This window comes from Amborella trichopoda, chromosome 4, assembly GCF_054954075.1.
Source record: "Amborella trichopoda isolate Santa Cruz 75 chromosome 4, AtrichopodaSantaCruz75HAP2 v2.0, whole genome shotgun sequence".
NCBI classification, from domain to species: domain Eukaryota; kingdom Viridiplantae; phylum Streptophyta; class Magnoliopsida; order Amborellales; family Amborellaceae; genus Amborella; species Amborella trichopoda.
Window position 1 is genome coordinate 40,953,920 of NC_142339.1, and position 11,257 is coordinate 40,965,176.

Genomic DNA, 11,257 nt, shown 5'->3' on the forward strand with positions numbered 1-11,257 from the left:
AAGTTTAGGCCTGGCTGGTAATATAATCCATGTGTGTACTTCTCACCAAATAAGGCTTTTAGCAAAGTTCGTCACGTTGTAGGGCCAAAGTATGAATGGACATCTCAATAACTAGGCATTCTGATGTGTGATGGATTTCAATCCTCTGATTAAATTTCTATATTCTGATGCATATATATTATGGATATGCGTTGTCTAACAACATTAAAAAGACACTGAATATATTTTTGTGGATGGTCCCGAGGCAGTACTTCTAGTCCAATACGTTTTGAAAAGCCTTGTCAATCGATCCTTCTGGAATTTTTTCTTTTCAAATTAGAAGTCTCTATCAGTACTGCATCTTCCCACTATTCCTATAAGGTTGATGATGATGATACTGGGAGGGAATTTTTTATATTTTTTCTAATTCAAGGAAAAGGTTAAAAGCCTCTCTTGTTCAGCTATGTCCCATTAAGTGATCACATATCATCATTTATAAATTGCTTGGAAGTTTCTCCACCTAGTTCATTGAAATAAATCTCATTTGTTAAGGGCTCCCATTTCATTAAAGGGAAAGGTTTCTATACTTCTTCTACAGCATAGAAGATCTATGCTTCCCCTACCATCCCAATTGTCCAATTTTGATCAAGAGAGCCACTCGCCATTCAATCTTAAATCCGACGTCTCAAAGTATTTTATTTTATTTTATTTATACAAATAGTATGAATATGAAATTTGGTACGTGTCATCTTCTCATTGGGGCGCACCTATAAACAATATTAAAAATAATTTTTCGATAAAATATAACGACCAAATACTCCTTGAAACTTTCAAGAGTATTTTAGTCATTTTATTTTATTAAAAATAATTGTTTTATATTTTTTGCTAGTGCAAGTTTAATAGAGGATTGGACGTAGAAAATTCAGTGTTATAATAGTTTGTAGAAAAGAAATTTAAAATAAAATAGTGTAGAGACATGAAATTGTGATTGGAGCAATCTTGGCCTTCTATTCAGAATGAACTGTTGGATAACGGGAAGTATATAAGTTTTATGTTGGAGGAGAAGCATAGAAAGCTTGCCCTTACTTAGAACATGGTCAAATGATACTTAAAACAACTCCCCTCAAATGATTATGTCACAAGATTTCATGCTCCTAAGGGGGCATATTGTTCATTTACTCCCTCGTGCAAAACCCAGTCAAGGAGTATTTTTACAACTCTAAAATTTGGGGATATAACCTTCTTAAGACATATGCTATACTAAATAAAAAAAACAAAAACAAAAAAAATAAAATTGCTTTCTCTATGAGCTTGAAAAAAATACTGCCGCAAGATTAAATGGAAACCATCCAACTTTGGAAATGTGAGTTCTAAGTCTCCATAAACTCAAAATTCAAATGAGGAAGTGTATTGTTCTCATAAAAGCATAACATACACAATCATGTTATGTGGGATATCTTAAAGAGACTCTCTCATATATGTTTTTATATATTTAAAAAAGGTCATCCATATTGTCTATTTCACCCACTTATTCATACATTTGTTACATCCAGATTACCTCTAGTTCAGAGTTCAGACATCCACCTTTTCACTCGTAATAAAAGATAATTGGTAGGGATTGGACATTGTATATCTGAACATAACCACTTCTCAATTATTTTCAGCAACATAGGATAGCTGAATTGGTCCATTCATAAAACTAAAACAAAAAAGCTCGCAAGAGAAGGATAGCTGTGGACGAAGGCCTTTCATGGTTAAACGTTGCGAGCTGCCTTGGGTCAATGACTTGGGTTCCATTCTTACTTTCTCAAGTTATATGAATTCTTCCTATCTTGAGGGGTACTGATATAGGTATCATTAGTAAAACCTTTGGCAAAAACTACATTTTATTCATTTTATTTTTCTTTTTATATTTAAATTCAATTAATACCTTTCGTGCAGTTCTCCCCCTCTCTCTCTCTATCGATCTCAAGCCAACACCTCTCCTATGCCCAAACCAAGGTCTTTTGTTTTGAGTGGAAAGACCACTTTGGACATCCAATGGTTGAACTGCTCTTCAATACAAAATAAATAAATCAATTTTTTTAAAAAATGAATGCATGGTTTGAACATTAATGTCAAACAGGCCTAATGACAAAAAAAGGGTGATGTCAAATGTCTGAACTGCTCTTCAACTCTAACTGCTCTTCGACTCAAGCATAAAGGACCTGGATATAGCGATATCCAAAGTCACTCACATAAAGAAACCCCATATTTCATGGGACTAGGATTGATACTGACAAGTTTCCTAAAGAAAATAGAAATCTAAAAAGAGTATGACTCTTGGGGTATCTCTTGGTTTTGAGATATATGTAACATCTATTGAAAGTTTTTTATTTAATGTGGCATCCTAACCTTATATATGTGGAATGAAAGATGAAAGACTATGTGTGCCCTATCTGGGTCGCCATATGGGAAATGTGGCTTCCTTTAGATAGAGAGAGAAGCAGGGGTCTCCCGTACATGAGAGACAATGCCTCCCCTTATAGAGAAGAGAGCTTTTTATAGAGATAAACATCATGGATATGCCTCTTGTAGATTGAGAGGCTGGTTTTTTTGTAAAGAAGCGGTTTCCATAAAGATTTTTTGTGGTTTCCTATTTTAGTGAGAGAAAGCATCGGTTGCTCTCAAAGGTTTATTCCTGAACAGCGGTTTAGCTGTGGAATAGAGATGTGTCTCTTCCTAGACAGTGGTTTAGTTGTGGAATAGAGATAAGAGATCAACAAGTGGTGCAGGTCAGGAGAACAAATTTAAAATGGTTTCCTCAACTAGTTTTTGTCGAGGGTTAGAGAGGTAACTCTATGTCCCAAAATCCATGATATTACTATCATTGGTATAGTAGATTTTAGTTTGACGTGCCCGTGAATGTATCCCTTCTGGGGTGAACCATGTAAATCTTTGTGTTCTTGTGGTCTATGTGTTTTGTATTTTATGTTTTATTTATGGTATTATGGCTCATACTCTCTCCTAATTTGTTTCTAGCTGGATAAGTACACGATCTTGGTGGGATCCAACTTTTGAGATTCATGTTTCCGCATAAAAAAGGGTTCTTAGATCCTAAAAGGTATGAACAATAGATGTCTGAACCAAATGTAAAATAGGAATGAAAAAGAGAAGACAAAATAAAAAGTGGCACTTAAGCATAAAATTGAGATACATTAGACTATTTTTTAAGAGATTGTTGAGACCATTTAACTTTGGATGAAGTTTCTATAAGGCCTAGGATCTATGAAAACTGAATGAAGCCTCACCTCAAATCCTTATCTGGAAAGCACTTTCGGCCACATAAATCTTCATGATGGCTCTCAAATCAATTTTTAACATTGACAATAAAATTTGAAACTAAAAAAATCTTATAGATTCTGTGGATCTTTGAAATGGTCGGTCTATATAATTTGTTAAAATATACACTATTTTTTAGAGTTTGAAATCATAAGTTTTTTCACAACCATAATGTTCAAGTAGAGATGATCGATGTAAAGATTTTTCAATGCCTGGATTCCAATTTTTGATGAGTTATTAGTTGAGGTTTTACTTATTTTGATAAGTTGCAGCCCCGTCGAATCATTGTCTCCCACTCATTAGATGTCAAACTAGATAGTTTGGGGTGAGTCATGAAGTCTGTGAATTTTGTTTTTGGAATTTTGTATATATTCATTGACCGTCTTACAACCACCTATTTTAAAATTTAAGGGACAAGAATGATTGTAGCATCCATATACAAAATAAATAAATGGTCTCTTTACATGCAATCCTAAACACAGCTTATAAAAATCTACCCAATCCCCACCTCACATAATCACTTTGGGGGCCACCTTTCCCCTTCCCAAGAATTTTAGAGCTACACCTAAATTTTCATGGTTACTAGTGCTGTACTTTTTCTTTTCTCAAATTTTGGCCCCCTTTTTATTACCTTTTATGTCTATGGCTCTTCATGCAACATGACACAATGGAAAGTGGGGCGGCCATGCCCCACATCAAACAAAGTGAGTTCGAGTGAAGATAAATTCAAAGGCGATTGTTAGGCCCAACACCATCCTACACGTTGTGCCTTTTTCCCCAAATTGCAAAGGAATTATTGATTTCCCATGTGAAATATTGTAGAGAACACGATTTCAGTCTGAAAATGCTTTCCTCTTTTTACAAACACATCATTCACTGATGTTTTTCCTCCATCTACATTCCCACTTAAACCTCTTTTTACATCGATGAGACCCAAGAAAATTGTACTCCTTCCCTTTATTGATTGATTTCCTTGATCCGATTTGGAGCAGAGTATTTGTTTTTAGACTTCAAATTCTTCAATTCCTTACCTTATATTGACATTTCTGCTTCTCATGCAGTATTCCCTTATTTTAGATAAGGAGTCCCGTTGAAATTTTCACTTGTGAATCGATTTTGGGTCACAAAAGATGAAATGATAGATTCCATTTTCTCTTGAAATCAACGAAGTTAGGTAGACTGCAATACATTCTTGGAAACAGTATACTGTGACTCGTCCGAGTCCACTCACCCCCAGTCTGGTGTATGACTCAGTCATAAAAAAATTTCTAATTTTTTTTTATAAAATGCTGGATTGTTTTATACTCTCTTTTGTAAATGATTTAGACGAATTTGGTAAATATTGGTAAGTTTTGTTTTGGTTTTTTTTTCCATGATCACTATCTATATTTTACCTCTTTGTTGGATTTTTTGAAAATATCCCAAACTGTAAATTGGTTATTTTTTCAATCAATTTTTTCTCTATATTTTTTAACTTGTCTTAAACTTTCAAAGTTGTTTGAGGTTTCAATTTACTTTTATTATATGCCTTCTTTTTTTTGCAAATTTTTTTTTAAAAAAAAAAAATTTATAGGGGCAAAAGGTCTTGTGCTAGACTCGACCGAGTTACTCTGCTCGGCCAAAGGCCGAGTACCTTGGCCGAGTTGATTTTCTGTATTTGCCTGGAAAAACAAAGAGGTGTTTAAAAACTATTTTTGGATCACAATGGGATATTAACAACGCTGCATCTAAAGTTCGATTTCTACAACTACAATTGAATTACTAAAAATTAATACACGTAATCTCTTCAGATCTGTTAAAGTAAATAGGGAAAGCTCTCTGTGTTCCACCAACAACATAGAAGTTCCTCTCCCTACCATTCAGCCATCCAGTTTTGATCAAGAGAGCCACTCACCGTTTGATCTTAGATCTGACATCTCAAAATATTTTGCTTTTTTTTTTTTTAATAAAATTTTTCTGAATATAAAATTTGGTATGTGTCATCTTCTCATTGGGGCGCACCTATAAAAAATATTAACAATAATTTTTCAATAAAAAATACTAACCAAAATACCCTTTGAAACTCTTAGGGGTATTTTGATCACTTTATTTTATTGAAAGTATTTTTTTATATATTTTTTATTAGTGAGTGTTTAATAGAGGAATGGATGTCAAAAATTTGGTGTGAAAATAGTTTATAGAAAAAAATTTAAAATAAAATAATGTAGAGACGTGATATTGTGATTGGGACAATTTTAACTCTCCATTAAAAAATGGACAATTAGATAAGAGAGAGGATAGAACGTCTATGTTGTAAGGAGAACATGGAAAGCTTTTCCAAATAAATAAAAGAGTGGTTCATGTAGCTTCAAGACTCGCGGAAAATGATTGGGTTCAACAAACATCTATAAAAAGGTAACCGATAAGAAATTAAATAGTGCACATGTCGTAGAAGGCGTGAATGCATGTGCCGTGCTTCACACAAGGCAAGAAGAAACGAAAGCAATGGACTTTGATATAAAAGATACCCATTAATAATAAATCGAACATGTGGAAGAACAAAAGAGGAAATGTTGTTTCATTCATCTTGAATTTGGGCAAATTTTGGGTAGGGCAGGGTGGTCCAACCTGGCCCAGTCAGCCCGGCTCTAAAAAACTAGGGCATGGGCCAAAAATTGTAGCTTGAGAGCTGGGCTTAGACTGAGCAACCACGGCCCGAGTTTGGGTCGGGCCGGACCTGGGGCAAGACCTGCTTGGTTCAGCCTAGCCTGACCCTTTTTTTCTCTTCTATTTTTTTTATTCTTCATGGCCTGACCCAGTCAGCCCGGCTCTAAAATACAAAGGCACGGGCCAAAAAGTGTAGCTTGAAAGCCAGGCTTGGACTAGGCAACCACAGCCCGAGATTGGGTCGGTCCGGGCCTGGTCAAGACCTGCTTGGTTCAGCCTAGCCTAACCCTTTTTTTCTCTTCTATTTTTTTTATTCTTTTTGGCCCGGCCCAGCCCAATCTTGAGCCAGGTCCTGCCATCCGGGCCTGGGACGGTTCTAGGTAAGTTGTCACAATGGGGACTGGGGCCGGGCTAGGAGCAAAGCTAGCCGGCCCTAATTTTGGATGGGTCGAAAAAGCACAAATACACCATACACCAAATTGGAGCACTGGTGTGGCCAACTCAAACTCGCAATCTTAATTCCACCCTCTCTCTCTCGCTCTCTCTTGCGTGTTTGTAGTGTCCCCCTCCCCTCTCCCTCTCTCGCTGACTGTGCTCCATACCCCCTTTCTTTCTCTGCTGTCTGCCCTATTATTCATGAGCAGGGATTTTAACCGCAATTATCTTTGATGCAATTAATTATATTTACTCAATTTTGATGATAGCACAGTAAAATGAAGTTACCTTGATATTTTTGTTGCGCAAAGATATTATACTTTTTCGAGAGTAGAATGTCTATTTACTCTCTTGGATGAGCACCACGTAGAATTATATTTAGGACCCCAAATTTGGGGATATAACCTCTTCAACGATCGATTAACCTTAATAAAAAAATGAATTCTTTTATGCACTTAAAAAAATAATGTCTCAAGATTGAATATAAAATATCAAATATTTAGATGATAAGGTAAATGTATTAGAAAGCTTAAATTTCTAGTTTTTTAGATAATCATATAATAATTCTCAAGTGCTTCACAAAATTTCAGATTAAAAAGACTCTCCCAAGTAAGTCTTCTGACCACGAAAGTAGAAGTAAACTATGCTCTGGATTGAGCATAGTACACGTGCTATTGCTCTTATTTTAGTGCCTCCCATTATTATGGAGATGATTACCATTTCCAATATAACATGAAATCTAAAATAAAAATTATCTATTTAAATTTTAAGAATGATGTTATTTATTAATTTAATATACTTAAACCCAAATAAATTACCCAAAAAATATCAAAGATGAATACCAATCAGGAAATAACACAAATGTAATCTAAAAGAAAAAGGGTGTGGTTTCTATAAGGTTGCAACTTAAACAATCCAATTAAGGCGCACATCCAAATTTTATCATAACATATAGTTTTGATATAAAAAATTCTAAGGATTATCTCAAAATCTATTTTTATATCTAATTATAAAATTTAAAACTCCAAGATTGATAAACATCAAGTAGGTCTATAAGCATATGAAAATCTTTAAAATGGACGGTCTAGATAATATGCTGCAAAATGCACTATTTCTAGGACTCAAAATCTTTTTTTTTTTTTTTTTTCTTTTCATATTCATACATCTCAATGATCAATTAGAAGGTTTTCCAACATTAAAAACCCTTTTTTTATGAGTTTTGAGGTTCTTGCAACCTTATATAAACTTTTTCATATTGGAAACAATGAAGTTATTTATTAATTTAATATATTTAAGCCCAAATAAATGACCTAAAAAAAAGAGGACATCCAAATGACCGGTGCAAAATAAGTTCTTAAAATAATATTTAATAAAAAAAATCCAGATTTGAATCTCTTTTTTCAGATTTAGGAATAGTAACAGATTCAATAAATCCTTGATTTACTAAAATAATTGTCTTATTTTATTATAATTGGCTTATGTTAACTTTAAATTTTTATTTTATTTTCTTGTACTAAAAAACGGTAGCTTGGATCATGAATCTGTAAAAATAAAAAAATAAAAAAAAATTACATGTAAAATCTATCCCTATTTTAGAGGGGGACCGCACATGTCCATATGAGTCGGCGGACTCAAAGAAACCTCTGATAAAACAACCCACTGAAAACCATAATTGGGGATGAGACGCCTCTGGCGCTCCACTTTGGAGGATTCCGCCAACAACAAACCCCAAACTAACTCTCACTTTTCTTTCACAAAATCATTAAAAAGATGCCAACACCATCAATTTCAGGAACTTCAAAACCTCGCCATTATTTTCTCCCCCTAAAGTCCGGATTTCAAATTTCATGATTAGTATTTTCTCAAGGACGTTTCAGATTTCCCCACTATACCGAACGCTCAATATCGGCCGTTGATCGTTCCACAGGTAAGAACAAACAAAGGGATTTCTAAAAATAAAAGAAAAAACAAGAAAAGGTGAAACCCTTTTTAAAAAATTAACGGAGAAAGGGAAAATAATGAGAATCATATTAAAATAATAATAATTAGAGTAGAGACCAAGATATTCGCATCGGATTCCCACTGGATGCCGCGACGATAACGGTGACCGGTCACCCGCCGCAAGTGAGCCACCGGCTACATCCGGTCACTCCCACTCGAAGCCGGTCATCTCTCCATGTACACGTGTCGGGTTCTGGTTCGACAAGCGCGGGGCCTCATCTGCAACGGCTCGATCCCTGACGTTAGGAGTCCCACATAACGGAGCCCCAAACGGTTTCCGTTGGGGAGCGAGAGTGAGCATCAAAAAGGCCGAACCCATGAGCATGAAGAGAGAGAGAGATGAAGAGGACTGCATAACAGCGTAACAGGCCCACACCTCCACGGAATCCATCCTCAAACGCCGCTCTCAGCCAATCCCTGTAGAGAGAGAGTTTTAGAGAGAGAGAGAGAGAGAGATCCGAGGGGGTTTTGAATTGAGGAGGATAAAAAGTAAAAAGCCCACCCAATTTACGTTTTCTGGAGCAGGCCGCAATTCAGAGGGATAGAGTTTTAGAGAGAGAGAGTTTTAGAGAGAGGGAGAACGATTTAGGGGGAGAGACAGATGGGTAAGTACATGAGGAAATGTAGAGGGGGATTGGGTGGGGTGGCGGTCATGGAGTTGGCTCAGGTGGCGAGTGGGGTTCGAACCAGGGCTCGCTCTCTTGCTCTGGCGAGGGCTTCGAGCTCCACCGGAGAATTACAGATCTCTTACTTAGAGCTTCGCAATAGGAAGCTGGTTAAGGTTTGGGAGAGAGAGAAACACCGAGAATTGGCTTCGAGGCCGCAAAAACTAGTAATTTCGAGTAGGGTGGAGGAGGCGGTCCCTTCGAGCCCGGATCAAAGGGTTTCCAACTCTTCAAGCGCTGGTTCCTCCAAGGTCGTCGCTGAAACAGGGCAGAATTTTCAGGTTTGGGTTTTGGTCTTCTCTCTTTAAGATTTTCACTGACCCCATAATCAGCTGAGCTATTTTATTTCCTCTCTTAGTCTCTCTCTGAAACCATTTCATTTTTTAGGTTTCCTATTCTTCAGTTTTCTCTGACCTGAAAAAGACTTGTGAATTATTTGCTCTGTCTCTAGGGTTTTAGGTTCTGTGATTCTTTCCCATCCGAATTATTTATTTCTGCTCCTTCCCTTTGTTTGTTTTCCCTCTGAATTCAATTATTGGGTCCCTCTTTGCAGGCTCAGATTTCTTTGGAAGAAAACAACACCATGGTTGAAAATAACAGAGAAAGGTCTGAAGATTTTTGTTTCTCTTTAATTCTCTCTTCTCTTTTCCTTGACCACCCTTCGATATTACTTAATTATTAATTTATTCCAACTTATTTTTTTCTTCTCATTTTATTGCTCCTTTTTTAGTTTTCTCTTCCTCCTGCGGAATTATTAGTTCATCTTTAGCTGGTTTTCTCTTTTTTATTTTTGAATTTTTTATCAGGAGAGAGACGACTCCTTGCAGTAACCCCTTGGCGGAATCAGACGCTCATGATTCAACGGAAATTCCTGCGGAGATTCAGATTACGAGGTGTTTCAGCGGCTGTAAACCATCGGAAATCTCCGGAAAATCACCACCGACGGCTGAGATCGAAGAGTTCTTCGCGATGGTCGAGAGGGAAGAGCAGAGGCGCTTTTCTGAGAAGTAAGAAAAGACATTTTTGCTCGGCTAAAAATCCGCAAAATTCGACATCTTCCAAATATTTCAAACACGGCCCGTCCACTCTCTAAAATGACCATTTAATTGCCTTTGTGACAAAATTGAAGTACCAGGGAACATGCATTCCGGTTTTATTTCAATTATTTGAGATCTGCTATCAAATTTTAAAAAAAATAAAAAAATTTGAGGTTTTGCTTAGATAGAATTTTTTTTGTGGTCGGAACAAGTCTTAATTCAATTGAGTTGTATTTTGCGCTAATAGGGGCCGAATTGAATTTACCGGATGAGGGCAACTTTGATGTTTTTATTTAAATTTATTTCTTTTGTTTTGCAGGTATAATTATGATGTAGTGAAGGATGAGGCATTGTGTGGGCGATACGAGTGGGTGAGGTTAAAGCCGTGAGAATTTATTACTTCCAAGTCACAAATTCGGTCTTTTTTAACCTAATTTCTTTTTTTTGCCTTTTCTTTCTCTTTAGTGGTAGCTGTACAGGGATTAGAGTACCTTTTTAACTTTTTGTTAATGTAAAAGAATCGGGGAAAAAAGAAACCCTTTCTTTTTGTTCTCTGTAACATAAGAAGGAGATCCCTTTTGGGAAGGCAGTGGAAATAAAGTTCCCTTGTTTTTTTTTTAAGGTCTATCTATTTTTTACCTAACAATCTCTCATTTTTAGTGGTTTTTAAAATGGAAAACTCTTAAAAATGTTTATAGGCGATTTTGAATAGTATTTCACCCCATTATGAACTATGTTATAAGATTTATTGAACGGAACTGCAACGAACAATGCGTGATTTGTGACTGTCTTTGCATGTTTTTTTATCGGATATGCTATGCCTGTGATGGGTTACCACTACGGATATGTTAAGTCCATAATAGTCTTTAAACCACGCCATCCGAAAAAAAAAATCTGACGAGGATGTGCTTGTGCCTATCTATACGTGTTGTTTAGTGGTTTCCTTTTAGAATTATTTGACCGGGTGTTAAGTGTGAGAGAAACTCTTGATTAGGGGAGTTGCGGTGAAATTTGGGAATCTACATGAAATTTTGGTAGTGTAATTGGGAAACATTGATGTCTCTTTTACCTCGCTTTTGTCCAGAGTTTTGTGTGAGAATAGCCGCTTTTGGGGACTCGTGGGAATCTTACTTTGGCGGCACCCTTGTAATGATCAATGCCTCATTTGGTTAC

General features: G+C 36.2%; 1 protein-coding gene across 1 annotated transcript; it reads left to right on the plus strand.

The window, feature by feature from the left end:
* Nucleotides 1-8,171: 8,171 nt before the first annotated feature.
* Nucleotides 8,172-10,705, plus strand: LOC18425064 (cyclin-dependent kinase inhibitor 3). The gene is made up of 4 exons (XM_006829652.4): nucleotides 8,172-9,328; nucleotides 9,601-9,653; nucleotides 9,854-10,054; nucleotides 10,404-10,705. Exons 1-4 carry the CDS (start codon nucleotides 8,984-8,986, stop codon nucleotides 10,471-10,473), a joined length of 669 nt encoding a protein of 222 aa, XP_006829715.1. The 5' UTR covers nucleotides 8,172-8,983; the 3' UTR covers nucleotides 10,474-10,705.
* Nucleotides 10,706-11,257: the final 552 nt, after the last annotated feature.

Coding starts and splice junctions, on each gene's coding strand:
- LOC18425064 (XM_006829652.4), top strand. CDS start 8,984: ATGGGTAAGTACATGAGGAAATGTAGAGGGGGATTGGGTGGGGTGGCG. Junction 9,329..9,600: donor AAACAGGGCAGAATTTTCAG/GTTTGGGTTTTG, acceptor CCCTCTTTGCAG/GCTCAGATTTCTTTGGAAGA. Junction 10,055..10,403: donor CAGAGGCGCTTTTCTGAGAA/GTAAGAAAAGAC, acceptor TTTGTTTTGCAG/GTATAATTATGATGTAGTGA.